This window comes from Notamacropus eugenii, chromosome 2, assembly GCF_028372415.1.
Source record: "Notamacropus eugenii isolate mMacEug1 chromosome 2, mMacEug1.pri_v2, whole genome shotgun sequence".
Lineage (NCBI taxonomy): Eukaryota > Metazoa > Chordata > Mammalia > Diprotodontia > Macropodidae > Notamacropus > Notamacropus eugenii.
The window spans coordinates 347,215,246-347,243,017 of NC_092873.1; the positions used below are offsets into that span (position 1 = coordinate 347,215,246).

The window sequence follows — 27,772 nt, forward strand, 5'->3', positions numbered from 1 at the left end:
TTAAGTGGTTTGCTGTTTCCTTCTCCAGTTCATTTTATAGATGAGGAAACTGAGGCAAACAAGATGAAGTGACTCACCCAGGGTCATACAACTAGTAAGTATCTGAGGCCAGATTTGAACTCAGGAAAATGAGTCTTTCTGACTCCAGGCCTGACATGCTATCCACTGTACCACCTAGCTGTCCATATACATACATCCCTTGAGAGAGGGACTATTTTTGCATTTGTCTTTGTTTCCCCTACTTGGACATAATAGGTGCTTAATAAAGACTTATTGATTGATTAAATGACTTTGCCTTGTCAATGGGGAGCCTTTGAAGGTTTTAAACAGGAGAGTGATGTGGCAAAAGTGGTATTTTGGGAAATAAACTTAGTGGCAAAATGTGACAAGGAAGAGACAGGAAGTCCACTAGTGAATGAAATTTATCTTCCTTAATCTGGAATTCCAAACCTCTCATCAAATGCCTTCCTTCTCCAAGGCTCACAAATGTCACCTGTCATTATTGTCCATCTTGGTCATTGCCCTTTCACCTGGATACTCTCCTTACCATCCTAGAGAAATAGCTTAACATAGCTGATTGAAGCATGGCCTCTGAAACATGAGGATTTGAGTTCTGTTACATTTTACCTGTGTGATTCCAGGTCACTTAACCTCTTATTTCTCTTTGTAATTCCCTAAGTTATAGAGAAGATGCTGATCTGCATTGGGAGGGGAAATTTTCCTTTCCCAAGGTTCTCTATGGAAATGAAATCCCAAGTCCGGGGCCTATCTTTGAAATAATAATGGCATAATAAATTTATAATAATGGTAAAATAATTTATAATTTTATAATTTAAATTGATAATAATAGCAAAATAAATTTATAAAGCACTTTAAAGTTGGAAACTTACATTATTTGAGCATATGTTATTTAATATTCACTACAACACAGTGAGATAGGTGTTATTGTTATCCCCATTTTATAGACAAGGAAACTGAGACTGAGAGAGGTCAAGTGATTTGCTCAGGATCATACGTTGAGTATATGTCTAAGGCAAGAGCTGAATTCAGGTCTTTCTTAGTCCAAGCTCATCAGTCTATCTGTTATACCATTTTCCTGCCTAAAGCTCTATAGAAATGTGGTCATTTTCATTTTCATCTTTTTGACAAACCTGGATTATTGAGGAAAAAAAGGAAAGGCATTTAAGCAGTTCTAGCACCCAAACTCCACAAGCTAATTGTTTTAAGATTCTCTAGCCAAAGCCTCCAAAATACCAGTCAATGATGAAAAAGTTCTTCATGGAGATTTGACTTTCTCCAAGCCTTCCTCTGCTTATGTAGGATGGCACCCAAACCTTAGGAGCAGCCTCAGCATCCTCCTTATTCCTAGACCCGTGCATCCCAGGGCTGGGATCAGGATTCATTCTGTGTTCTTCATCATGACTTTCAGACTATCTCATCTTTCACCATTTGGACTAGCAGCATAGCCTAACAACTTTGAATTTCTCTCTCTGTCTCTCTCTCTCTGTGTCTCTGTCTCTGTCTCTGTCTCTGTCTCTGTCTCTCTCTCACACACACACACACACACACACACACACACATACACAGATAGCCAGAAAGACAGAAACAAAGACAGAGACAGACAGAAGAGAGGAAAGAAGAGAAAAAGAGAAAAATGAGAGTAAAAAGAGACAGAGAGAGGAAAGAGAAGAGAAATTGAGAAAAATTGAGATAAGAGATAGAGAAAATGATAAGAGAGAATGACAAGAGGAAAGAGAAAAGTAAGATAGGAGAAATTGAGGAAAGACAGAGAGAGAGAGAGAGAGAGAGAGAGAGAGAGAGAGAGAGAGAGAGAGAGAGAGAGAGAGAGAGAGAATGGCAGCTACCCTATCTTTAGCTTCTTAGGGGAGTCACCAACCAGAAGATGCTATTACCTATTCTGCATGATTGACTCATTCCCTAGCATGTGGCCAGGATATGAAAACCAGACCTCGTGCTTCTCCTCTTCTCTGCTGCTGACTGGGTACTGGGGAAGCCAAACAGCTGGCTAACTGCTTGTAATATAACACAGCTGCAGTCTTGGGATGCTCCTACTGGCCCGCCCTTTGGGGGATCTCTGGCAGCTGAGGGAGAGCTACAGAAGATGCTAAGAAAGGAGTTCAGGGTAGGAGAACGCTTTCCCTTTCCCCAATAATAGTGGTGAAGATTCAAGAGATGTTGCCACCAGCTGGCCTCTCCAAGGTGAATCAATATCTTTTCTTCTCTACCCTCCTCCCTCTCTCTCATTCTCCCCATACTATCTCCTCTCTGTTACATGAATTCAAGAAATCCCATTCTAGGTCATCGCCCTGGTCCTTCCAGTCTCAGAGAGCGGTTTCCAGGGAAGTTTGGTGTAGCCAGGTAGTTTTCCTCTGAGGTAGACCTATTTTTCCTCTGTACACTTATACTTGTACATGTTGTCTCCCAATAGAATGGAAATTCCTTGAGGTTAGAGACTGTCTCATTTTTGTCATTGTATTCCCAGAGCCTAACACAGTATCTGGCACACAGGAAGTATTTAATAAATGTCTGTTGATTGACTGATTGTATCACAGTTTTTTACATACATATATTGTTCTCACTGTTAGACTGCAAGCCTCTTTGAGGGCCGGAACCTAACATTTTCCATCTGTAATTAGCAATCTTTGAACCCTGGCCAAGAATTGCAAACCTGAGTTAACTTTGGGGTGGACATAGATCTAGGACAGCATCTTATAGGCTGTTGCTGATATTCACTATGACTAAACAGAAAAAGCATTAGCTCTGGAGAGAGTAGACCTGGGTTCAAATCTTGTGTCTGATGCTAACTACCTCTGACCTTGATTAGTTTTGGGATATATATTTTCAGATACTACCTATGTGGAAATTTATTTTGCTTGTCTATACTTACTTGTTATAAGGGAGGGTTTTTATTTAGAGAAGTAAGTGAAGAATTGTTGGGACAGGTGTGGGAGTTGATGGTGAAAAGAAAGGAAAGGAGAAAATCAATGAAATGTTGAAAAATTAAACATTTGTTCATTTCGGATTCTTTGTGACCTCATTTTGAGTTTTCTTGGCAAAGATACTAGAATGATTTGCCATTTCCTTTCCCCAGCTTATTTTACAGATGGGGAAATGGAGGCAAACAGGGTTAAGTGACTTACCCAGGGACATACTAGTAAGTAGCACTTAACCCCAATTGCCTTATCCTTGGTCATCTCCAATCATCCTAATGAATATTTGGTCACTGGATTCAGATGGCTCTGGAGGAGAAGTGAGGCTGGTGACCTGCACAGCCCTCCCTCACTTAAAACAAAGCCAAGTGCAAATCATGTCATCATTTCTCTGATGGCATGGTCTTCTTCAGCAACGAAGGATGAACACACACACTAGTAAGTATCTAAAGTTGGATTTGAACTCAGGAAGATGAGTCTTCCTGACTCTGAAGCCAGAACTCTATCTACTGCACCACCTAGCTGCCTCTAAAAATTAAACTGAAGAGTGCTGAAGAAGGTTTAGAAGCTATAGCTAAGCCATTATACCGCTGCAGAAATCTCCAGTAACATTTCATTTTAGAAATCGTTACGATACTTTGAACAGGATGGTACCATAAACTTCATTCAGAAAAACAGGGCTTTGTTAATACTGTGTTAAATTTAAGACATTTTTTAAAACTCTAAAAATGATATGTAATAGAAGTTCCCAGTTTCATACACAATCCTCTTTTTTCTGTTTTTCCTTACATATGGATATATTCATGTTTGTTGAGTTCATAATAAAAAATTTTTTTTTAAATGAGAGGCTGGAGCCAGATGTCCTGGAGATCTTTCCTAGCTTTAAATCTATTATTATTCTCTAACAGAATGATCTCTGAGATACTTTTCAGATTTCAATATTATCATCCTTTGAATGGATCTCTAAGGTCCCTTAGAGCTCTAAGAATTGTATGACAATCAAAGACAATTTTCTCCCTTTTCCCTCTCCCTTGCTCTGCTAAAATGTTCCATTATCACCAACAAGAAATGGAGAAGCTTCCTGGGAGGCTTCCATGTTTTTTCCAGCACCCCAGAAAGCCAGCTGGCCCAGCCCTTGGCTCTTGCTTTCCCCAGGAAGCTGTTCACACCTCTTTGACAAGTGGCAAGCTGCTGAATGAAGCTGGGAAACAACAAAGGGAAAGGATGAATGGCTTCATAGACAAACCCCAAATCCCCAACCAAAGACTCTGATGGAAATAGAAATTTCCCAAACATCCTTTTCATCCCACTCCTCAGCATCCCCAAAGGAGAATTTTAGGTTTGAGGTGTGATGGCTAAGTGATGCCACTTCTACTTAATTCAAAAATCTGTCAGAACACCTTCCTGAACCCACAGGATTGTACAGAGTAGCCTGGCACTCTCTAGATGGAGGGCTCAACTCTGAGAGAAACTCATCCCTCAAAACTTCCATATTCTAGCAGTTAGTCAATAAACATTTATTAAATGCCTACACAGAAAGTTGAGGAAAAGTAAACCACAAGTGGCATATGATTGTAATAGAATACTATTGTGCAATAAGAAGTGATAAGCATGCCGATTTCAGAAAAACCTGGAAAGATTTACATGAACTGATGCAAAGTGAAGTGAACAGAACCAGGAGAACATTGTACACAGTAGCAGCAATATTGTGCAACGATCAACTGTGAATGACTTAGCCATTCTTAGCAATACAATGATCCAAGACAATTCTAAAGGACTTGCAATGAAAAATGTTATCCACATCCAGAGCAAGAACTGATGAAGTCTGAACACAGATCAAAGCATATTACTTTTCATTTTTTTATTTTTTCATGTTTTATCTATGTCTTCTTTTACAACATGATTAATATGGAAATATGTTTCACATGACTGTACACTTATAACATATCAAACTGCTTACTATTTTAGGGAGGAGGAAGGGGAAGGAGGGAAAAAATTAGAATTCAAAATTTTATTTTAAATGAATGTTAAAGTTGTCTTTATATGTAATTGGAAAAAACCAAAATACAATCTACAAGAAGAAAAAATAGAAGGTGCCAATAATGCTAAAGTGTGGAAGTGAGGAATTAGAGTATTAGAGGTATGAGAGATAGCCAGAGGCATGAAGGAAAAGAATAGAAATGGGAGACAGAGCATTGTGTGTTAGAAACTGCAAGTAATTCAGTGTAGTTGGACCATAGATTATGTGCAGAGGAATAATGTGTTAAAAGGCTAGATAAATAGGGAAGGGACAATTTGTGAAGAGCTTTAAATACCAAACAGTTTACTTTTGATCCTACAGGGAATGGGGAGCCATTAGAGTTTACTGAGTGGGGTAGTAGATGATATGATTCAACAGATGCTGTAGAAAAGTCACTTTTGCAGTTGTGTGGAGGTTGGATTAGAGAGGGAAAGACCTGAGGAAGAGGAATCCATTAGGAGGCTATTGGGGTATTCCAGGAGAGAGGTGATGCGGACCTGAACTAGAGGGGTGGATGTGGGAGTGGAGAAATGGAACATATGCAAAAGACATGGTAGACATAGAAATTATGAGATCTGGCAACTGATTGGATATGTGTCATGAGAGAGAGTGAGGAGACCAGGATAATGCAAAGATTGCCAGCCTGGAAGAATGAAAGGAGAGTAGTATAGTGAAAGAGGGAAATTCAGGAGAATGATGAGTTTGGAGGTGGTGATGGAGTCAATGAGCTCTGTTTTGGACATGTTGAGTTTGAGATACCGATGGGTACATCCAGTTTGAACATGTCCAAAAGACAATTGGTGATGGAGGACTGGTGCTCAGATGAGATACTAGGGTTGGTTATAAAGATGTGAGAATCATTTGCATAGCAATGACAACTGAAATTATAAAAGCTGATAAGGTCACCAAGTGAAAAGATGATTTAGGACAGAGTCTTGGGGGACATACACAGTTAGTGGATAATGATGTGGATTAAAATCCAGAAAAGGAAAGGTGGAAAACCAAGAACAAGCAGTCAAGAAAACTCAGAGAGGAGAGAGATTAAGAAAGAGAAGTCAGGAGAAGGAGAAGATTAGAGTCAGATAAAGCAGAGAGGTCAAGTCTGAGACAAGTCCATTAAATTTGCCAGTGAAGAGATCATTGGTGACTTTGGAGAGAATAACTTTAGTTGAATGATAAGGTTAGAAGACAAATTATAGTGAATTTAAAAAGTAAAGTAAGAGAAAGGGGAGGCACTAAGAGTTTTTTTTGCAAGGCTTTCAACTGAGAAAGGGAGAAGGGATTTAGCTGGTGGTTAGTGCAGGATCTAGTGAAGAATTTTTTTTGGTTGGTGTTTTAGGAAAGCGGAGATGAATTTGGTTGTAGGCAGCATGGGAGGACCCAGTAGATAGGGAAATATTAAAAATCAGAGAGAGGGATGACTGCAATTATGATCTAGTAGAAAAGGTAGAAGGGAAGAGAATTAAAGGTACAGGTAGAGGGGTTGGACTTGGCAATCACAGCTACTTCAACATCATCAGAGATTGGAGTGGAGAAGACAGTAGGGATTAATCACCTACTGTATGTGGGGCATTATGCTAGATACTGAAGATAGAAAGACAAAAAGAAGTTTACATTCTATGGGGTATAGAAATCTATCTTGCCCTATATGAAAACAGAAGGGAAGGGAATAAGAGAAGGGGGATGGTGATAGAAGAGAGGGAAGACTGGGGGAAGGGGTAATCAGAATGCATGATGTCTTAGGGTGGGGGAGAGGAGAGATGGGGAGAAAATTTGGAACTCAAAATCTTATGGAAGTGCATGTTGAAAACTAAAAATAAATTAATATAAAAGAAAAAAGCTTACATTCTATTAGATAATGTATACATATATAGGTATAGATACAAGATAATGTGAGAGGAGGGAGGTACTGAGGAGGGATCAGGAAAAGCCTCACATAGAAGACTTGAATTGAGCCTGAAAGGAAATTGGCATTCTAAGATGCAAGGGAAAGAGGAAGATTCGTTCTAGACATGAAGGACAGGCAAAAAGCCTAGTGGTGAGAGATGGAATGTCACATATGAGGAAAAGGAAGAAGGCCAGTTTGGCTAGACCTAAGAGTGTGTGATATGTGACCTTGGGCCAGTCACTTCACCTTGTTTGCCTCAGTTTTCTCATCTGTCAAATGTGGAGAAGGAAATGGAAAAATCACACCAGTAACTTTGCCAAGAAAACCCCTAACGGAGTCATGAAGAGTCAGATATGACTGAAAAGAGTGAATAACAATAACAGATCACAGAGGAAGCAGTTTCCAATGCTCTGTTTAGCTCTACAGGTAATTCCTTCTCACAGTTTCTTTATGGAGAAGGAACAAAAGGAGTGAGATACCAGAGCTTCATTTCCTAAATAGATTTCAGCCCTCTGTAAGAACTGTGAGTCATTTGGTATGAGCCCTTCAAGAACGGCATCTATCATTTTGGCTAAATGTGACGGCTGAGCTAGCCCAGGCTAATGCCCCTTCAGAGCTCCCGCTGATGAAACCAAAGAAAATGGGAAATGTATGGAAAATGACAAAGGGCTGGGTTTACAAATGAGCCAGCCCTTGGTACCAGTCTTTGACTCTGATACTGTCAAGCCTCTCCATGTCCACAGGTAAAGACAGACTCAGGCTGTGATCTTCAAAGGCTAGTCAGAAAACCACTGCCCATTGAAGCCAAGTGTGGACCATTTGGATAATGAACTTGATCTGCTGCTAAGTTTAGATGTTCCTTCAATAGCACCATGTGCCACTCTTTAACAGCTCAGATATCTGAGGACCCCAAATCTAAGAAATATAAGAAAGTGACTCAAGGGAAAAACATTCCTGCCAACCTTTCTGTGACTGAAGAGTTTGGAATCTGAGCAACCACCAAGTACAACCAAATGTGTTACAGAGGAAGAGATTGAAGACTGGATAGATAATAAGTGATAGGATGGCAGTTATCTGTAGTCCTAGCTACTGAGGAAGCTGAGGCTAGAGGATTACTCTGAACTGCAATGAACTGAACAATAACCCACACTAAATCTGACATCAATATAGTGGGGTCTTGAAAACAGGGAGCCACCAGGCTACCTGAGTAGGAGGGCAATCAGCTTGGACTGGAAAGGGAACAGGTTAAAAAAACTCTCATCATCAGTGGGATCACGTCAGTGATTGGCCATTGCCTTTCCAGTCCAGGCAAAATAGAGAGACTCAGTCTCAAAAAAATCCAGTAACAACAACAACAAAACAAGACTGGCTGGCCAACCTGGTTTCCTAAAGGGGAGAAAATGTCTGAAGAACAGTGATTGCCTAGTCACTTATGAATGGGATAAAGGGGGAATCACATAGAGCAAGGCAACACTTTTAGAAGAGATATTTATAAGCACACCCCAAATCAGTGACCTGTATGTTTATTGCAACTTGCCTATCACCACATTTCAGTCAAAAATGGATATAATGAATAATAATAAGGAGACATTCCTATCATTTGTTTTTTCCATTCTAGATTTGTAATAGCTTGACTTCCTGAAGCAAATGAAATGCTGTCCCACACACCCTGTGTTCTCCTCCACTTGCTTATGAGAGCACCCAAGCTCCTCATGTTTGCTTACAGCAAGTCAGGATTGTCACAAGACCAAGATATAATTGGCACCTATATGCATTTGAAGAAAAGTTATAAATCTGGTAGAAAAATTTTAAATTCAAAAGCAATTAAACTTGATGAATATTTAAGATATGGATTGACACTTTGGTCTGTGCATCAGATGGTCATGCCTCACTGTGCTTGCGGTATCCTAAGGGGAGAGCAGCAGCTCCACATTGTGGAGGGGATGACAGTGGTGCCCTCCCTCATTTATTCCATTTTGGCATATGGAGAAGACACATTGCTCTATTATAGAGTTAAACCAAGACTGTTCAAGAAATAATGAAGCACATTCAATCACATTACTCTTGCTAAAACATGATTATGAATAATAAATCCTTTTGCTCATGCTAAAATGATTGCTTTAAATTTATCTTGAAATATGATTAGTACCAATCACATTTTATCAAGAGCAAAAAGGTCTTTTGAACCTCAAAATAAACAATTATTTTTAAAAGATTATCTCATCTTGATCTCATCTTTTAAACATCTGCTTTTATATGTTTTATAGTGTATATAAGATGTTAGTATAGTAGTGAGTGCACATAATTTATAAATAAATATACATATATTGGAGGTGCATCATAAAAAATTTTTACTGATAAGGTAAACAATAAAAAAAGGCTTGAAAACATTGATCTAATTCAACCTCCTTATTTTACAGATGAGGAAACTGAGACCCAGAGAAAGGAAGGGATTTGCTAAAGGTCACAGAGGCATTGTGTCCTAGATTGGTCTTTTAGTTAGAAGTCCTTGATGACCTACCTCAAATGTAAACAAATTGCTTTCTTAAAACAAACCAAAACAAAAACTATTTTGTGGGGTCACACAGACTTGGATTGGATCACAGTGAGTTTCCTTATCTCTTTTCCCCACAAAGGATTGTAAGGAGAGTGAAACTAACCTCAGATCAGGTAAAATCTAGCCCAGGTTAAGGCCTGGCACCTCTCTCTTTATGCTTTATTGTTTATTTTGATGGCCTTCCTTAAGTTGTTTTATAGATTAAAGTCTCATTAATTTATTCTAATTGGGGGAGACTACCTGACCTAAAGTAGACCTAAGGAGAAAGGGAAAGTATGAGAGATCTAAATGTAGTTTTAGTACTTTAAAGTGAGACCAGATGGGGAAGGGAACTAGAATATTCATTTTAGAGGCTCTAAAAGAGGGAGAGAAGTACTCTGAAGGATAGATAAAAATCATTTGTTGTTTGAATATAAATACAACTGAGCTAGGTGGTCTGGGCTTCTGGGCTGGGAGTAAAGAAGACCTGAGTTCTAATCCTGCCACAGACACTTACTAGTTAGATGTATGACCTCTGGGGGCCAGTCACTTAACTTCCCTGGACCTCAATTTAAATGAGGAGGTTAGACCAGATGACCTCTAAGGTCTCTTCCAACTCTCATGTATGATGCCAACTAAACTGAATTTTGCTCAGAGAGTAAAGGGATGCCATGGCCAAGCTTAGGTCACAATCATTCCATGTTCTAAATCAGCCTCTTCTGAATCATGAGGTTTTGACCATGATGGGATTCCTGCTGCTGTTTTTCAGCATCCAGTAGCCCATTGCCAAGAATGGTTTGGAATATAAATTTCTCACTTGGGTCAAGGTCTGTTTGTGATATCTCATTTTCAAACCATATGAATAGTCTATAGGTATCAAGACTACTGCATAGAGTATTTAGCTGCGTGGATAAGGCAGTCAAAGAATCACACACTAGAATCCCAGAAGAGACCTTAGGGCCATTCAGTCTGGACTTTCTTCACCTTTTTTATATAGTGGATCCCATTGGCAGTCTGATGAAGCCTATAGACCCCTTCTCAGAATAATGTTTGTAAATTACAAAGGAAATCAATTATACAGAAATACAGATATAAAAATCGTTTTCCCATCCAAGTTCAAGGAACCCCTGAAATCTAACCATAGACCCAGACTTAAGATGCCCTGATGTAGTCCAACTCCCTCATTTTACATAAGAGGAAACTGAGGCACAGAAAGATTGAAAACCAAGACTCCTATTTTGATTCTTTCAAGCAGCCAGTGTTACCTTGCCTCCATTGAAGCCGAACTCTTGTGAATGGGAAGGGACAAGGGGAAGGGTACAAGCATTTATTAGGCATCTTCTTTATGCCAGGCATTGCGTTGTGTCTCGCAAATATCATCTGGTTTGTTGTTTATTTAATATTTAATTCCCCCCAATTCCATAAAAACAATTTTTAACATTCATTTTTTTAAAAATTTGAGTTGCAAATTCTCTCTCTTCCTCCTTCTCTTTCCACCCTCATCGAGAAGGCAAGCAATATTATCTCATTTGAATGAGAAGGGAGTTAATATGGTCCATTTCCTTATGGTATCCTTTCTTCATGGCAAACCATTCATTTAAAAGACACTTACTAAGTTCCAGACACTGAGGATACCAGACATAAATGAAACAATCCCTAATTTCAAGAGGCTTATATTCTACTTGGGGAGAGGAAGGAGAAGAACATAGATAGATGTAATATAAAATACACAGTCATTTCAGAGGATGAGGAGAGGCAATGCAGAGGGGTATTGGTTCTACTGCTCTGGTGTGAAGGTTGGGTTTATGTTGGTAGTAAAGATGAGGCAGGGCATCTGTTTGGCTTAGGTCAAGAAAGTCACAAGCTTTTTGCTTCACTATCTCCTGTCTCAGTGGAAAGTCAGGAACCTTTTCCCCTTGAATACTGGCTGGGGCTTGGGAGTCAGGAGATGCCCAGATACCCTTGTTTCATTGGCCACAAATGGAGCTGTAGATACATGTGTGAGCAGGGTGGGGATGGAATAAGAGGTAACACTAGTCTCAGAGATAAATTATACTTTGACCCATGGCTGCCTTAACTTTTCAGTTGAAATAATTTCTTCTGTTTGTTAAATGCTCACAGAAGAGTCAAATATTGCTGTGTGTGAGAAATGACCCTTCTTAAAGAGTCCATTTGTCACTTGTGGTCTCCAAGTCAGAGTCTTGCCTTTCTATAATCTTTAAGTCCTTCCTACCTGGGACTAAACTGGTGTCTCCCCTTGTCCATGCTCCTTACAGTGGCTCCCTACATTTTGCAAAGGAGAAACTCAAGACCTTAAGAGGGTAATTAACTTGTCCACAATTACACAATGAGTCAATCGATAGCAGAACTGGGATAAAGTATAGATTTATACGGCTCAGAATTCAAGATTTTTCCATCAACTACATGTTCTCACTGCCAATCTATTTCCCCTTTATAAAAGAAGAGTAAGATGGTTCTCAAAGTGTGATTTGGGGGAATCTGGGGGTCTTTGAGATGCTTTTAGGGGGTCCATAAGCTCAAAAATATTTTCATAATAATACTACAACATTTTCATTTCAAATATAGTAAATGTTGATAGATATAAACCACATAAGCAAAAGTTTTTTGGAGAGAGGGGTCCCCAATAAATTTTAAAGGAGTTCTGAGACCAGAACCTCTGGTATAGTGGAAGAAACATCGGGTATGGAGACCAAAACCTCATTCAAGTCCTTGTTCAAGACTTTTACTTGCTGTATGACCTTGGACAAGTCATTTCTATCCTATGAGTTCATGTAAAATGAGTGTGTATGTGTGTGTATGTCTAACAGACTTACTGTATGATCTTGGGTAAGTCACTTTCTCTTCTGAGTAAATTGAAAATGAAGGGGTTGGATCTCCAAGTCTCTTCTACCTTTAGTCTGTGGTTCATGTTCTTTCTTGGTGCTACCCACAAGCCTCATGTCTCACTCTCTAGTCATGAGTCTGCTCTCTGTATCTCCCTCACTCTAAGAGTTTGCCTCTGACATTGTAAGGTTACTCTCCCCAAAACAGAAGCACCCATTTCTTTCTTCTAGTCTTAGCTCATCCCTAACTCACCTCTTCCAGGTAGTCTTCTCTAATTAGCCTCATCCCAAACCTTTACCTGTCACTCCCTTCCCCCCCAGGTTACACTTCATTATCATGTCTTTATAACCTGGTTTGGTAACTATAATTAACTGTTTCCAGTTCTGGTTTTCTGTGCTCCAAATAGATTATACACTCCCAGAGGGTAGGGACATTGTCTCTTTGACATTCCCCTTCCCTTTCCCCCCTAAATCTAGTGAAGTGCCTACTATATGGCAGGCACAATGCTAAGTGTTTTGCAACTATTATCTCATTTGAATGAAAAGGGAGATACATGGTCCATTTCCTTTTTGGTATCATTTCTGCTGAAATAAACCACACACACACACACACACACACACACACACACACACACACACATACACACCCCTAAATAAATAAATAAGCAGCAAACCTTGTCTTCACTAAGTGAGTGCTAGATTTGGAGTCCTATTTCCAAGTCCAGAACGCTGGGCACACAGAAAGTATATGCTCAAGAAATGCTTTCTGCAGCCCTCACTGATCTGCTTGAGGACTTTGCCTGGTTTGGTAAAGACTCCTTTGCTTTTTCTCTTTGCTATCCTGGTTTCTTACTCTTGTTGTCAGTAGGTTAGAATCCTGTGTCAACCACTATTAATGACCTGGGTTTTATTTTCCCTTTCTGGGAAATGGTGGTTGGACTAGGCCATTTCTTAGGTCCCTTCCAGCTCTAAATACTATGATCCTTTAATTCTTAGGAGATGGAGTAATGGTAGGGGAAGCGTGTGTGTTTAAAGTTTATATTAGAATAGTTTCAAACAAAAGCTGAAAATAGAAATGAAATCCTCTCACTTCCTTACTTAGTTACTCCTCCCTCCCTCATTCATTCTTCATTGATCTATTGAGATTTTTTCTTTTTACCATGCTCCCTCTCCTATCCCTCACTCCCCCCCCACTCCCACACTTTCTTGATTATAAGATTTAGTGCTGAAAGGCCCTTTTTGGTCATCTGGTCCAACATCCTCATTTTTGAGATGAAGAAACTGAGGTCCGGGGAGAGAGAGTGATCTGTTCCCTTCTCTCTGTTCATACAACTTCCACAATAGTCTTTCATCACCCCTCCCTGTACTATTTCAGTAACCTCTCTTACATTTCTCACCTCTCCAATCCATCTATCACGTCTCTGGTGCCACAATGATTTTCCCCTTTGCATAAGTCTCCAAGTCACTTCTACACTCAAACTTCAGCCCATCTCTTCTGACTGTTTACACTTCCAGGGTCAGATATAAACTCTGGCACTTAAAGCTCTTTTGCAGCCTGGTCCCAATCTGGACTCATTACATATTACTATCCTCCAGGAATTTCACTCTCCAGCCAGATTGCCCCTCCTCTTGTTCCTTACTCGCAGTTTTCTACCTTCCATCTCTAGTGCCTTTGGAGGGGACTATCTCCTCCATGCCTGGGGTTTACTCCCTCTTACTTTCTGACTCCTTTTCAAACCCCAACTCAAGTGTCACACTGAAGTTTCCCTCCCCCCCCCCCCCAGCTTCTAGTGTCTCCTCCATCTATATATCTGGTATAAAATAATACCAAGTACACATATGTACATATATGTATATATGCATGTTGTCTCTCCCTCTCTCTGCCCCCTCAATACCATAAGCCCCAGGAGGCCAGGAACTGTATGACTACTGTCCTTGTATATCAAGTGCAGTGTCTAGCCCATAGTAGATGCTAAATAAATATCTGTAGGATTCTTTTTTTAATTGATTGCCAGAGACCACAAAGATAGGACAACCAGACTGGAGCCCAGGTTTTTCTTTCTGATCCAAATCCAACACTTTTCTCACTGTCTTGGTTAAAAGAAAGCTGTATTACAAGGGCTTTCGGAGTGGGGTGGGGAGTGAGGCTTATTTCAGTCAAACTCATTATTATTTTTTAAACATTCTGTTATAGACAACTTGAATTAAACTGCTAGTTTTCAAAGGAGATGATTTGATTCACACACCTCTGTGTATACAGAGAAACAAAAGACAAGACAAAGGTTCAACAACTATTTGAAAAGTAAAAAAAAAAATCAAATGGGTGATTTAGCATTGTGGGATCACTCAATCATTTTTTAAAAATTCAGCACTTTCAAGATTCACACATACACATAAATAAAAAGCACTCCTCCCTCCCAAAAAACAATCTAGAAATCAGTTAAAGTAATTTATCTGTGTGTGCATTGGAGAATAAGCCTCACAAAAAATAGATGCCAGAATTCACTCGTTTACAGGGTGTGAGACTCCATCCTGGACCCTAAAAATATGCTTTCCTCCCTGATTGAAGATTGGTACCTGGTTTGGGATGAGGGAGTGATCTGTCTGCCACTGAACTACTTTAGACAAAAATTGGTGGATTTATTGGTGACTTTCCTAAACTCTAGGAGCTGGTATATCCTCGCTAGACGTTAGACTCAAGACCGAGCGGTTTCTGGCTCCTAGTTCCAGCGGAAAAAAAAAAAAGCTCCCACTCTCGGACCCGGCTCAAGCACGGCCAGTCAGGAGGCTAGCAGGAGAAGAGGACCGAACATCAGACACCTCAATTAGGCGGGGGAACATTGTTCTATGAATCCAAGCGCTCGGAGGAGCGGGAGAGATTTATCTCCATAGACATGCAGATTTCTGCAAAGGGAAAAGGAGCCATTGGGCGGCCTAAAAGGGGGGAAGGAGGAGGTAGAATCTAAGGAAGGTGTTTAAGGAAAAAAACAGGCGAGAACCTTACCTCCAAAGCGTTGAACTATCGAAGCCCAACCCAGACAGAATGGTCAGCGGGGGCGAGGGCAGGTAGAGGAGGGGGAAATGGGGACTCAACCCCTGATTTGGTAATCACCCCGGCACTCTGAAGCTTGAGGAAGGGAATCTTTGGCACTGCGGATTCCGGGAAGCGTTCTCCCAGCCCCAACCTGAGTCCTCCCCACCCATTTCCCCGGAAAACCGTCCGTTCTGAAGAGTTTGACTTCCCCCAGGGACATTAAAGCCGTCTTTGGTAGTCCTGGGTCGTTCCCAAACCAGCCCGGGCCCCTGGCCCCGGGCTGGAGAGGGTCAATCCTGCGCCCCCGCTCCTCTGCGCACACAGCTCCCGGTCTCCCCCGCTACCACTGGGGTGTTGGGGGGGATGGGAGGGATTGGTGCAAGTGGAAGGGTCTCTTTGCCCGCCCATATTCTTACCTGGATGACCAAGAGGTGAGGGCGGCGTCCCATCCTGGGGGTTCTCTGGGGGCCCTGGATACCTGGCTTACTGGCACATTCCCCAGAAGGGCACGGCCAAGCTCGGGCTAGGGCGCTTGCTTGCTAGAGAGCTGCGGGGGAAAGCCCGAGGTAGCGTGGCGGGTAGGGGAGGGAGGCAGCCCCAGCCTCTGAGAGTGGGAGCCCAGAGGGATTGGGGGGAGAGCAGGGTAAGGAGAGGCAGGGGATCGCGGCGCTGGCAGGGGATCGCAGGGGAGGAGAGAGAGCGGAGCGCCAGGTGCTCCTTTAGAAGGAGGCACTGCCCGCCCGGCTCTCGGGCTCCGTCCCCGGCGGGCAGCCCGCAGCTCGGTCACATCTGCTGCCAACAACCGGCTCCTTCTCCCATCCGCCCCCAGCTCCGCTCCCGGTTCCCTCCGGCAGCGCCACCTCTCTTCTTCCTAAGCCGGGTCCCCACGGCCACTTCCCGCCCAGTTCTTAAGGGAGGGCACTCGTCTAGCCTGCGCCTGGCAGTCAGGAACCCCGCATCGCCCCCGCCACCTCTCTCCTCCTCCTCCTTTTCCTCCTCCTCCTCCCTGTCCTTTCTTGCCTTTTTCTCTCTCCTCCCCACCTCCTCCTCTCCTCTCCCTTTTCCTCCTCTCTCCTTCCCCCTTCCCTCCCTCCTCCTCCCTCTGCCCCTTTCCTCCTCCTTCCCTCTTTCTCCACTCGCGCTCCCTGCCTGTCCCTTCCCTTCTAGCGCTTCCCCCTCACCCCTCCACCCTGCCTGGCTAATCGCTGACCCCTTTTCCCTGCCCCCCTCTCAGTTTGCAGCAGTGAGTTGAGCGCGGCTCCTGCGCCGCCAGCTTCAGGGACAGCAGTCCGAGAAGAGCCTAGAGATTGGGACTGGGGCGAGAGGGTGGGGAGGGGAGGGGAGAGAAGACTAAGAACCCCTCTTCCACTCGCTTCTTGGAAAGGCTGCTGAAGAAAGAGACTTACGGGACGTGGGGAGGGGGGAGATCAGGAGAGACATACTTCTGGGACACAGAGTGAGTCTGATTGGAAGGACGAAGGCGGGAGGGGTGAGGTGGTCTGTGGAAGGTGCCCCTCCACCACCGCTTCCTGGGCACCCTGCTGGAGAGTGAGGGAAGGCTAGCAGTAGTTTTGGAAGCTCAGGATTGCATCTGGGTGTTTCCCGACCCATCCCCCCACAACCCCTCCTCCGCTTCAGCCCTTTCATCTCTCCTTTCTTTGCCATTCCCTAAGGGGGTCTACAACTCTAGGCCTGAGTGGTAGGGTATGGGCACTCCCTGCTCTTTCTAGCATCTACTCTTCACTCCTCCATAGCCGTTCTATGTTTCAGAGACAGTTCCCTCATTTACAGGATAACACCCCACACACACCCTCCACCCAGACCCCAGCAGGAGGTTGTGCCGTTTTCCCTTGGCCAGTGGGGAGAGAAAGATAACGGCAACATTGGAATCCAGGCTCCTTAGCCCTTGTTACCCATCCTTGCTGCCCAGCACCAGGATGACCGTCTGTCACCCCAGCCCCCAGATCTCTAGATACAGCTTTGGTATACAAGACAGAACTTTGAGCTCACTTCCTGGGGCTAGAGATTTGGTTCCTGGATCCATCTTCAATTTTATTCAGCAAAATTTCGTTGTATCAACCATAGTGCAAGTGCTGAGGAAAAGTACAAAGATAAATAAAATGGGGTCCCTACTCTTGAGAAGCTTACCATCTTATAGGGGAGGTGGCATGAGCATGGACAGCCATTTTACAAGGCAAAATAGGATGCTCCATGAAAGAGATACAGTGGTAAGGAGAGATCACTTCCGGCTGGAGCAAGAAGGGAGGGAATCAGAGAAGGCTTCTTGGAGGAGATGTCATTTTGGCTGAGCCTTGAAGGATAAGTTTGAATGGGAAAGGAGATGGGGGGACAGTGGAGAAGCAGTGGAGAGGAGGAAAAGAAAGAGTCATCCAGAACGAGCATGTTCAAAAGGTAAGGGATATTACAATCCTAATCAAACTTATACCTTGGCTATCCTGAGTTTTCCTCCACCACTTCATTCAAGACTCAATTCAGGGGAACATTAAATGCACTGTAGGATTTAGTCCTTGTGTCAATTTGGCTTAACTGTTTCTTGTTACAAGGGAGGGTTCACATGGGTTGAGGATGGTCTATATCTGAAAAAAATAGGCAAAAGGCATCAATAAATCTTTTTTAAATCAATTTTTAATAAAAAGATAATCTCAAATCACCTTCAAAATCAACCAGTCAACCAAAGGCATTTATTATGGGCAGGCCCTGTGTTGATGCTGGGGGTATAAATTAAAAGAATGAAATAGTCAAGGAGCTTACATGTTAGCTGAGGAGACAAGAGAGCAGCAAGGTGCCATGGTGCTCAAAAGAGCCAAGCCTGGAGCCAGGAAGATTCATCTTCCTGAGTTCAAATCTGGCCTCAGACACTTACTAGCTGTGTGACTCTGGCCAAATCACTTCATTCTGTTTGCCTCAGTTTCCTCATCTGTAAAAAGAACTGGAGAAAAAAATGGCAAGCTGCTACATTATTTTTGCCAAGAAAACCCCAAGTGGGATCATGAAGAGTTGGACACAACTGAAAAGGACTGAGCAACAAAAGGAGACAAGAAACTTATTTACATAAAAGTATACATGTACATATAGACAAAATGAATACCAAAGAGTTAAATACAAAGATGTTTGGGAGGGAGCACATAGTAGTGGTGGTGGTGGATTAGGAAGACTTCATCTTGAAGAAAGAGAAGGACTGTATGAGGTAGAGGTGAGGAGGGAAAGCATCCCAGCAATGGGAGATAGTTGATGAAAAGGCAAAAGAAGGGACATAAAGTTCTGTGGTTGAAAAACGCTGAAAAAGCCATTTTGGTTAGATTGCAGAAAACGTGGAAAGCAGTTTAGTTCAACGAGTCTGGAAAGTTAGACTTGGGCCAGACTGTGAAGGACTTTAAAAGCTAAACAGTTTAAATATGATTCTAGCAGTCACAAGGAACCTTGGGAATTTGTTCAGTAGAGGAATGACATGGTCAGATCTTTGGGAAGAACTGATGAAGGAAAGGGAAGGAAAAGGAAGATAAGGTAATGGAAGAAAAGGGACAGGAATAAGCATTTATACAGAGCCTACTATGTATCAGACTTCGTGCTAAATTTTTACAAATTTTTACGAGATTACAATTTTAATAATATTTACAAGTATTTTAAATAACATTTCTAAATATTGCTCATTTGATCTTCATAAAAACCTTGGAATGTAGGTGGTATTGTTTGAATTCAATCAAAGGGCCAAGTTTGAGGACCAAGAGGGCCACATGTGGTCTCAAGGCTGCAGGTTCCCTATCCCTGGGCTATTTTGTGCTTTGGGTGGCAAGGAAGCTAAGCTAATGATGACACTGAGAATAGCTTCCTAACCTCCTTGAAGGAAAACCAGACCAGACTACAAAAAAGAAGCCCTGATTCTACGAATTCTCACTCCTTCATGTTGAGGTCCCCAAGTTTTTCTAGGAGATATTACTTCACTAAAACAATGTTAAAACAACAACATAATTAGCACTGGAGGAAAAGCTTAACACAAATAATAAAAACACGAATCAATACAATCTTCTCAAAGCTACAATTCATAAAGTAGAGGAAACATTAGGGACAATTCAAAGTAGGTCTCCTGTTGTAAAAACAACTCTGCTGGCCAAAAGCAACACAAATTTGCATCAGATTTGCAGCAGATGATGTCTCCTATACCATTGCCAAGCCCTATCACAGGTCCTGGTCATTTGTATCATGATAGCTAAGAGATCATAGACCTCTTGCATGTAACCTGTCATGGGGTATGAGCTGATGCTGAGATTCACAAGATATTGCTGTCCTCTCGGTGGGGGCTAGCCATCTAGCCAGAATCTATCCTTCCCTGGGAAACTCAGTGGGGAATGGTGATACCTTTTGGTAACTTTAGAAGTTTTGCTGCAAGGTTACCCTTGGTTCCTTCATCCTGTGACTCAAGATTAAGAATTATCCATTAAAATATCCCTTTTCTACCATGTGAATTCCTATTCACCATGATTCTATTTACTATGATATTTATTGTTTTATGGCCTATAAAGGATTTAATTAGTGCTTGTGTCATGTGATACCTCTGAGAAACACCTATATTTTTAGGAAACCCATTCTGAATTCTTTCAGCTCTAAATTCTCCAGTGATTTCTTCAAATATCCCTGAGGAACGATAATGGAAGGGTACTGAATGCCTCCCCACTGCTCCTGACTGGTTTCAGTCAACAGAGATGGAGAGAAAAGCATTGATGAGATCGCTAATTCTATAGTGCTTACCTGAGACCTTTGGATACCCAGTTTATTACATGGACAAAGTCAAGAATGACCATAGAAATCAGCATAGCAATTTTAGTCTTATCCTAATAATCTACTCTAAGTTGCCAAGTGCCATCTGGCTTCATTACCAGCCATACTGGGTTATTATAAGGGGAGTTTTTTATAGCAAAATACTCCAACCTCCTTCATCTCTATTATGAGGGAGGAAATCTCTTTCACTCCTCAAACTTGGAACCCAATATTACTTAATATTAACTACAGAGGATGGTTAGGGTAACTCCAAGGGCTTCCATACTATCCACGTATCCACATATAGAAGATCTATGTGAGTACTGACTCCCCCAAACTCAAAATATTCATCAATCTGCAAGTATTTATTAAGGCCCTACTATGTGCCACCATGATCAGCACAGTACCTTGATTAGCTACCACTACTGAGACCACCTCCACTTGAGCAAAGATGCTCCTTTGGTAGACTTTCCCCTAAAACCTCTTATGGAAATGGATGTCCCAGTGGATCCACTGAAGGTCTTTTAATATAATGGTAACCTGGCTGCTGGGATCTAGGAAGCCTTTAAGTATATGACAGCACCAAACCTCTGTTTTCTAAGCCACAGTACCTTGGGAAAACAGCTTCCAGTCCTGCTGTGGTCCCAGGATTAGAAAAGTCCAAGTCCCAGGGAAACCTTGGCCCTCAACCTAGAGGAATTCATCTCATTGGTCTCTCAAATCTAGATGAAATGATTTGTGCTCCTTGAATGGAACATGTAAGGAACTCCCATGCTGAGGGTAGTGGGTTTCAGAAAAGTCCTAAATTTGGGCAGAGCAGAAGGACTCTTACTTCCTGGATCCTGAATGTCCCAATACTGCTTTACTAATACCCCTCTAGACTGACCATCAATCATCTTCTTGTCAACTCCACATTTCAAAAGCCATACCCAAAGTGCCTTACAGAAAAAGGTATTATCACTCATCTAACATGGTGGCAGACACCATACTTTTTCTCTTCTTTCCCAGATCACCTCTTTGTGTAGATATTCCTATTTACCTGGAAAGCTGCAGAGGTTCTCTCAATTTTTTCAAAGCTTTATCAACTGATTTACCTAGTACTGCATGATGGTTTACAAGATAAAACCCATAACTCTATTCCAATGGCATTCAGGTAGGCCTTTGACCAAAAGATGGGATCTAATTGCAGGCTATTCATAGGAAGTAGGGTATAGTAGAAACTGGCTACTGGAATTGGAGGGGCAACTAGGAGATGCCAAAGTGCACAGAGCACCAGACCTGGAATCAAGTAGACCCATCTTCCTGAGTTCAAATCCAGCCTCAGACACTTACTAGCTGTGTGACCCTGTGCAAGTCACTTTACCTGTTTGCCTCAGTTTCCTCATCTATAAAATGAGTGGATGACAAGAATGGTAAGCCACTCTATTATCTCTGCTGACCCCAGATGGGGTCACAAAGAGTAGGGCATGTCTGAAAAATGGCTGAAGAACAACAACAATTTAGGAAGTAGGGATTTTGCAGAGATGACTTCAATCCAGTACACCAGACCCATCTCTCTAAAATGTTATCAAAATGTTGCTATCCCTTCTCAAAGAGTAAGACACAAAGGGAATTCATCTTTGTGTGCCAAGTATGCTGAACTCCCCATAAGATGGGACACAGAGTAGTCCCCAGCTGGGATCTTTAACTGGTTAACCTAGTTTTACAGAAGGAAATTCTCCATAATTCTCTGAATTGATGGAACTTTACCACTGCCAAAAACTCTCCATTAGAAAGATTCAGCCATTACAGAGTTAGCCATTCTTCTAATGATTAATTAGCTTACTGTTGAAACTTCTCCTGTGACTTTCCTAGTTCTTTGTAGGTGAAAACCCTGACTGTCCTATATTGGAAGACAATCCTGGAAGGTAATCCTGGAAGGTAGATGAAAAGCTCTATTTCTAATCGTCTAATACACAAGGACAAATTGTACTTAATTTTCCTTCCGTCATCAATATAGTTTTTTTAAATTCACTAATAAAAATATAGGAATCATTTATTTTGTTCTATTTTTACTTTACCTGTCATGTTCCTTAAGCATCCACCATATTTATCCTGAAAAGTGAAAGAAAACTTCCTCCCTATCCCACTGAGAAGACTCCAAGACCACAAGATACTAGAGTCTTTTATCTTGGCCTTCCAGTCACTTAAAGTTCTATTTCTTTCACATCATCCTCTCCCCACTACAATAATGAATTTAACCACAAAGTGAATTTAATTGCAAACTGAACCGAATTTAACAAAGAATGAATTTAACTGTTAACAACCCCTTAAATATTCTGGGTCAGTCTTAACTCAGGCCAGTCTAGTGATTCAGGCTTGGGGTTAAAATGCAATAAAATACTCATGGACCATAAAATGTAGCAATACAAAAGGCTTTACTAACAATAACGATAGCATGTAAGCATGTAATTCTTAAGGTTAAAAAAGATTGAAAATTCATGTTAAATGACTATTCCACCTCCATATTCCCCACAACAACTGGCCCCTTTAGTTTGGAAAGCTATTCCCTTAGGGCAATGGGAATTCTACTGAAATCTCTGACACTATTTACCACAGTATAGGGTCTATACTATAGGTCTTTTACGTCTTAGCTAGCAAGGAAGCCTTTCCAGTGATGGCATAGTTCCCTTAAAGAAAAACCAGCCCAGCAGACACAGAACAAGGAAAGAAGATAAAGTCTGGAATAGCTTCCCTGGGTAATGAGATAGGGAATCAATTACAGAAGAATTAAAAGATTGCTTTGCTGTAGTGAGTGCTCAGTTGAAGTTGAATAACATGAATTTATAAGACACAAAGTCAACATGTTTGTGTGTCTTCCTCCAGCTCTATTCAGCAGCATGTGAGTAGGAGTAGAGGAGGTAAATGGTGAGAGTCATTCAGACTGAAGTTTGATGAGAGATGAACAGTGATAGGACAAGGTTGGGACTGGGGGAAGAATGAGGGATTTAAGAGTATAAGATAGTGTGGAGTATAATTAGTTAACCGTAGAGTCATGATTCTCCAGGAAGTCCTATTAGGTTAACCTATATTACTGTCTGCAAAGCTTTCAGATCAACATGGGCAGCCTGGTACATTGGACAGAACTTTAGATTTGGAGTACAAAGACCTGAGTTCAAATCCCAGTTTAGATACTACCTATGGTTTTAGACAAGTGACCTCCTCTCCTCTGAGCCTCAATTTCTCTCTCTGTATGAGGTGTTTGGAATCAATGTTTTCTGAGGTGTCTTCATGTTCTGAATCCTATGAAAAAGTATATGGGGGGAAGGGTAGAACCAAGATGGCAGAGTAGAAAGACACACATACTTCAACTCTTCCACCATAGCCCATAAAATACCTATAAAAATGACTCTTAACAAATTCTAGAGCAGGAAAAGTAGCAGAACGACAGAGTGAAAGAGATTTCCAGCCCAAGGTAGCCTGGAAGACTGACAGGAAAGGTCTATTGCATGGGGTGTGGAGCGAGTGCAGCCCAGACTTGGCCTTGTGGCAGGAACAGGACCAGAAAAGGCCTCAGGGTCAGAATCCCTAGCAGCAGCAATTGTCCTCAGATCCCTCAATCCACAAATGCCACAGACAGTTTCAAAGGTCAGTGGGAGGGCCCCTTCACCCAGGAGAGGAGAACATGATCTGGACTGTCAGCAGCAGTAGCCACTGCAGTAGCAGTGTCCATTTGTGGAGCCTTCTGCCTGAAGCCCCTGGGGTAACTGAGCAACTGATCTGAATCTCAGCAGCAAGCCCAGCCTTGGAGTGAGGAGAAGCCCTGGCATAGCAGAGCTGGAGGAGGTTGTGGAGAGGAAATTCTACTACTCACAGATTCTGGACAGAAATGTTTTTGGTTGCTCCTAGACCAGTGCACAGGCCAGGAGAGGAGTTTACTCCCTTGATTGTGCCACCTTGGAGAAACTGAGAACTTACAGGTCCCCAGAGTATACCTTCCTCTTGACAAAGGACTCAAAAGTCATATAACTGGCTGCAAAAATGCCCAAAAAAGGGAAAAAAATAAGACTAGAGAAGGTTACTTTCTTGGTGAACAGGTATTTCCTTCTATCTTTTGGATGAGAAAGAACAATACTTACCATCAGAGGCCTCCAAAATAAACATGCAAGGGTCTCAGGCTATGGATGAGCTCAAAAAAGATTTTGAAAATCAAATAAGGGAGGTGGAGGAAAAATTGGGAAGAGAAATGAGAGAGATGCAAAAAAATCATGAAAAACCAGTCAACAGCTTGCTAAAGGAGACCCCCAAAAATGCTGAAGCAAATAACACCTTGAAAAATAGGCTAACTCAATTGACAAAAGAGATCCAGAAAGCCAATGAGGAGAAGAATGCTTTAAAAAGCAGAATTAGTCAAATGGAAAAGAAGGTTCAAAAACTCACTGAAGAAAATAGTTCTTTAAAAATTAGAAAAGAGCAGATGGAAGCTAATGACTTTATGAGAACTCAAGAAATTACAAAACAAAACCAAAAGAATGAAAAAATGGAAGATAATGTGAAATATCTCATTGGAAAATCAAGTGACCTGGAAAAGAGATCCAGGAGAGACAATTTAAAAATTATGAGACTACCTGAAAGCCATGATCAAAAAAAGAGCCTAGACATCATCTTTCATGAAATTATCAAGGAAAACTGCCCTGGTATTCCAGAACTAGAGAGCAAAAATAAATATTGAAAGAATTCACTGATCACCTCCTGAAAGAGATCCAAAAGGAGAAACTCCTAGGAATATTGTAACCAAGTTCCAGAGCTCCCAGGTCAAGGGGGAAATATTGCAAGCAGCTAGAAAGAAACAATTCAAGTACTGTGGAAATACAATCAGGATAACACAAGATCTGGCATCTTCTACATTAAGTGATCAAAGGATGTGGAATATGATATTCCAGAAGTCAAAGGAACTAGGATTAAAACCAAGAATCACCTACCCAGCAAAACTGACTATAATACTTCAGGGGAAAAATGGTCATTCAATGAACTAGAGGACTTTCAAGCATTCTGGATCAAAAGACTAGAGCTGAAAAGAAAATATGACTTTCAAACACAAGAATCAAGAGAAGCATGAAAAGGTAAACAGGAAAGAGAAATCATAAGGGACTTACTAAAGTTTAACTGCTTACATTCTTATATGGAAAGACAATATTTGTAACTCTTGAAACTTTTCTCAGTATTTGGGTAGTTCGAAGGATTATACACATACACACACACACACACATATAGACAGAGAGCACAGAGTAAGTTGAATAGGAAGGGATCATATCTAAAAAAATAAAATTAAAAGGTGAGAGAGGAATATATTGGGAGCAGAAAGGGAAAAATGGAATAGAGGCAAATTATCTCTCATAAAAGAGGCAAGAAAAAGCTTTTTCAATGGAGGGGAAAAGGGGGAAGGTGAGAGGGAAAAAGTGAAGTTTACTCTCATCACATTTGGCTCAAGGAAGGAATAACATGCACACTCAATTTGGCATGAAAACCTATCTTACACTACAGGAAATTAGGGGAGAAGGGGATAAGCAAGGTGTGGAGGATGATGGAAGGGAGGGCAAATGGGAGGAGGGAGCAATTAGAAGTAAACATTCTTGGGGAGGAACGAGGTCAAAAGAAAGAATAGAATAAATGGGGCAGGATAAGATGGAGGGAAATATAGTTAATCTTTCACAACATGACTATTATGGAAGTCATTTGCAAAACTACATATGTATAGCCTGTATTGAATTGCTTGCCTTCTCAGTGGGAATGGGTCAGGAGAGAGGGAGGGAGAGAAGTTGGAACTCAAAGTTTTAGAAACAAATATTGAGAATTGTTTTTGCATGCAACTGGGAAATAAATATAGGTAATGGGGTGTAGAAATTTATATTGCCTTACAAGACAAGAGAAAAGATGGCGATAAGGGAAGGGAGGGGTGTTAGAAGGGAGAGCAGATTGAGGGAAGGGGTAATCAGAATGCTTGGTGTTTTGGAGTGGGGGAAGGGGAGAGATGGGAAGAAAATTTGGAACTCAAAATTATGTGGAAATGAATGCTGAAAACTAAAAATAAATGAATAAACATTTTTTTAAAAAAAGCATATTGAACTCAACTTGAATACTTCAAGTTATCCAAGATTCGTTAGTGTGAACACTCCTAGCTTTCCCTCCACAATTTCTTAGTGGACAATTTTCATGAACTGCAACAAAAAGAAGTCATTTTGTATCTAGTCCTCTCATGGTGAACCTCTTGGCACTTCTCTAAGTATAACCTGTAGTCATACACAGTAATAATAATAATTGAAATTTATGTAGCATTTTAAAAGCTGTAAAGCACTTTGTAGATACAGTGGGGTCATGAGAGGAGCTCCTCTCTCCATTTGAGTGCTCTTTGGGGCACTTTTTATGGAGCTGAGCAAGTGCTAAGGCTACTTCTTGTCCCATGTGAGCTCTGGATGGGGCATTTTCCATGGTGTTGAATATGTATCCTTGCCCTCTTTGATGGCCCTACAACAAGGCCACATTCAATGATACTGTCAATAAACTTGCCAGTGCTAGAATAAACTAGAACCCAGAACCAAAACCAAAACCAAACCCTAAACTAGAAATCTAGGAACCAACAAGGGTTTGTTGCATTTGCTGCCATGGGATCCCACTCCCACTTTCTGAAAAAGAGGCAGGAGGTGAGATATGAGATACCTCTGGATTGGACGGGACCTGGATTAGAAATAGGGGATATTGTATCCCTTGATTAAACACAACCCATTGCTGGTGTTAGTAGTAGATTAATAGGTTCTTCAGGTTAACTATCTCTTGCAACTCCACCCTAATAGATAGATGTGCCTGTCCTTGTTGTTTGGACAGTAAAGAAGATGATAGACAGGGCTAGGGTTGCAGTATAAACAGGGTCAGGGGTGAGACAGAGGAACTATGGACAAAAATGGAGCTGCTTTAGTTTTCTTGGAGAACCACAACACATATTCCTGGTCATTGCTGATGGCTATAGTTGATCCTTTGAATCCCATGATAGAGGAACCATGCCAAAAAGGATTGGCCACAGTGCAGAAAGAACTGCTGACAAGGAAAGATCATTTCCACTGTGTCTCTCTCTTCCCTTCTCTCAAGCAAGTTGGGACTCAGGAAGCCTCTCCTGCAGAATTCCATTGAGGCAAGACAGAGGGGACCTCACTACTTTTTATGTTGAATCAAGAAGGGAATCTGCTAATCTCTTTTGCTAATCTAGATGTGAACCTAACTGGAGTTTTAAGAGTCTTTTTCTCCCCAGAGCTTTGGGTTGGAGGCATAATAAGCCAGAGAATTATGAGGAAGAACCTGCTCTGCTCCTTATATCATTCAGGATAAAATCAGGTCTTTGAGCCTAGAGCTGGGACCTCTTGGTGGGAAGTCTTCCTTCTCCCTCTGCCTCCCCCATCAGGAGTTTGCTTATATTTGCATTAATCTCACATGATCCCCACAGAAGCCCTCTGTAAGTAGGGAGTACAAGCATGGGTTTTATAAGTTTCTAGGAAATTCAAAGGTAGGAGTGTCAGTCAATAAGAGAAGGCGGCCTGCTGCAAATGAGATCTGTGGGTTTCAGAAGGGGCCATAGGCTCCAGATTTTGGGGACTGTGACCCTTGACTAAGATCACACAGGGAATGCCTGAACTAGGACAAGAATCCAGGACTTTTGATTGTTCATTCTTGTATTATTTCTGCTATACAAAAGT

General features: G+C 41.6%; 1 protein-coding gene across 2 annotated transcripts in view; it reads right to left on the reverse strand.

Annotated features, from left to right (window-relative positions):
* The window catches only part of CRHR1 (corticotropin releasing hormone receptor 1), a 95,997-nt gene extending 79,748 nt beyond the window's left edge, over positions 1-16,249 (reverse strand). For both annotated transcript variants that reach the window (XM_072645937.1, XM_072645936.1), the window contains exon 1: positions 15,689-16,249. In XM_072645937.1, coding sequence (XP_072502038.1) covers positions 15,689-15,721 — 33 coding nt within the window. In that variant the 5' untranslated portion in view covers positions 15,722-16,249. The remainder of the gene's footprint in view (positions 1-15,688) is intronic.
* Between the last annotated feature and the right edge of the window lie 11,523 nt (positions 16,250-27,772).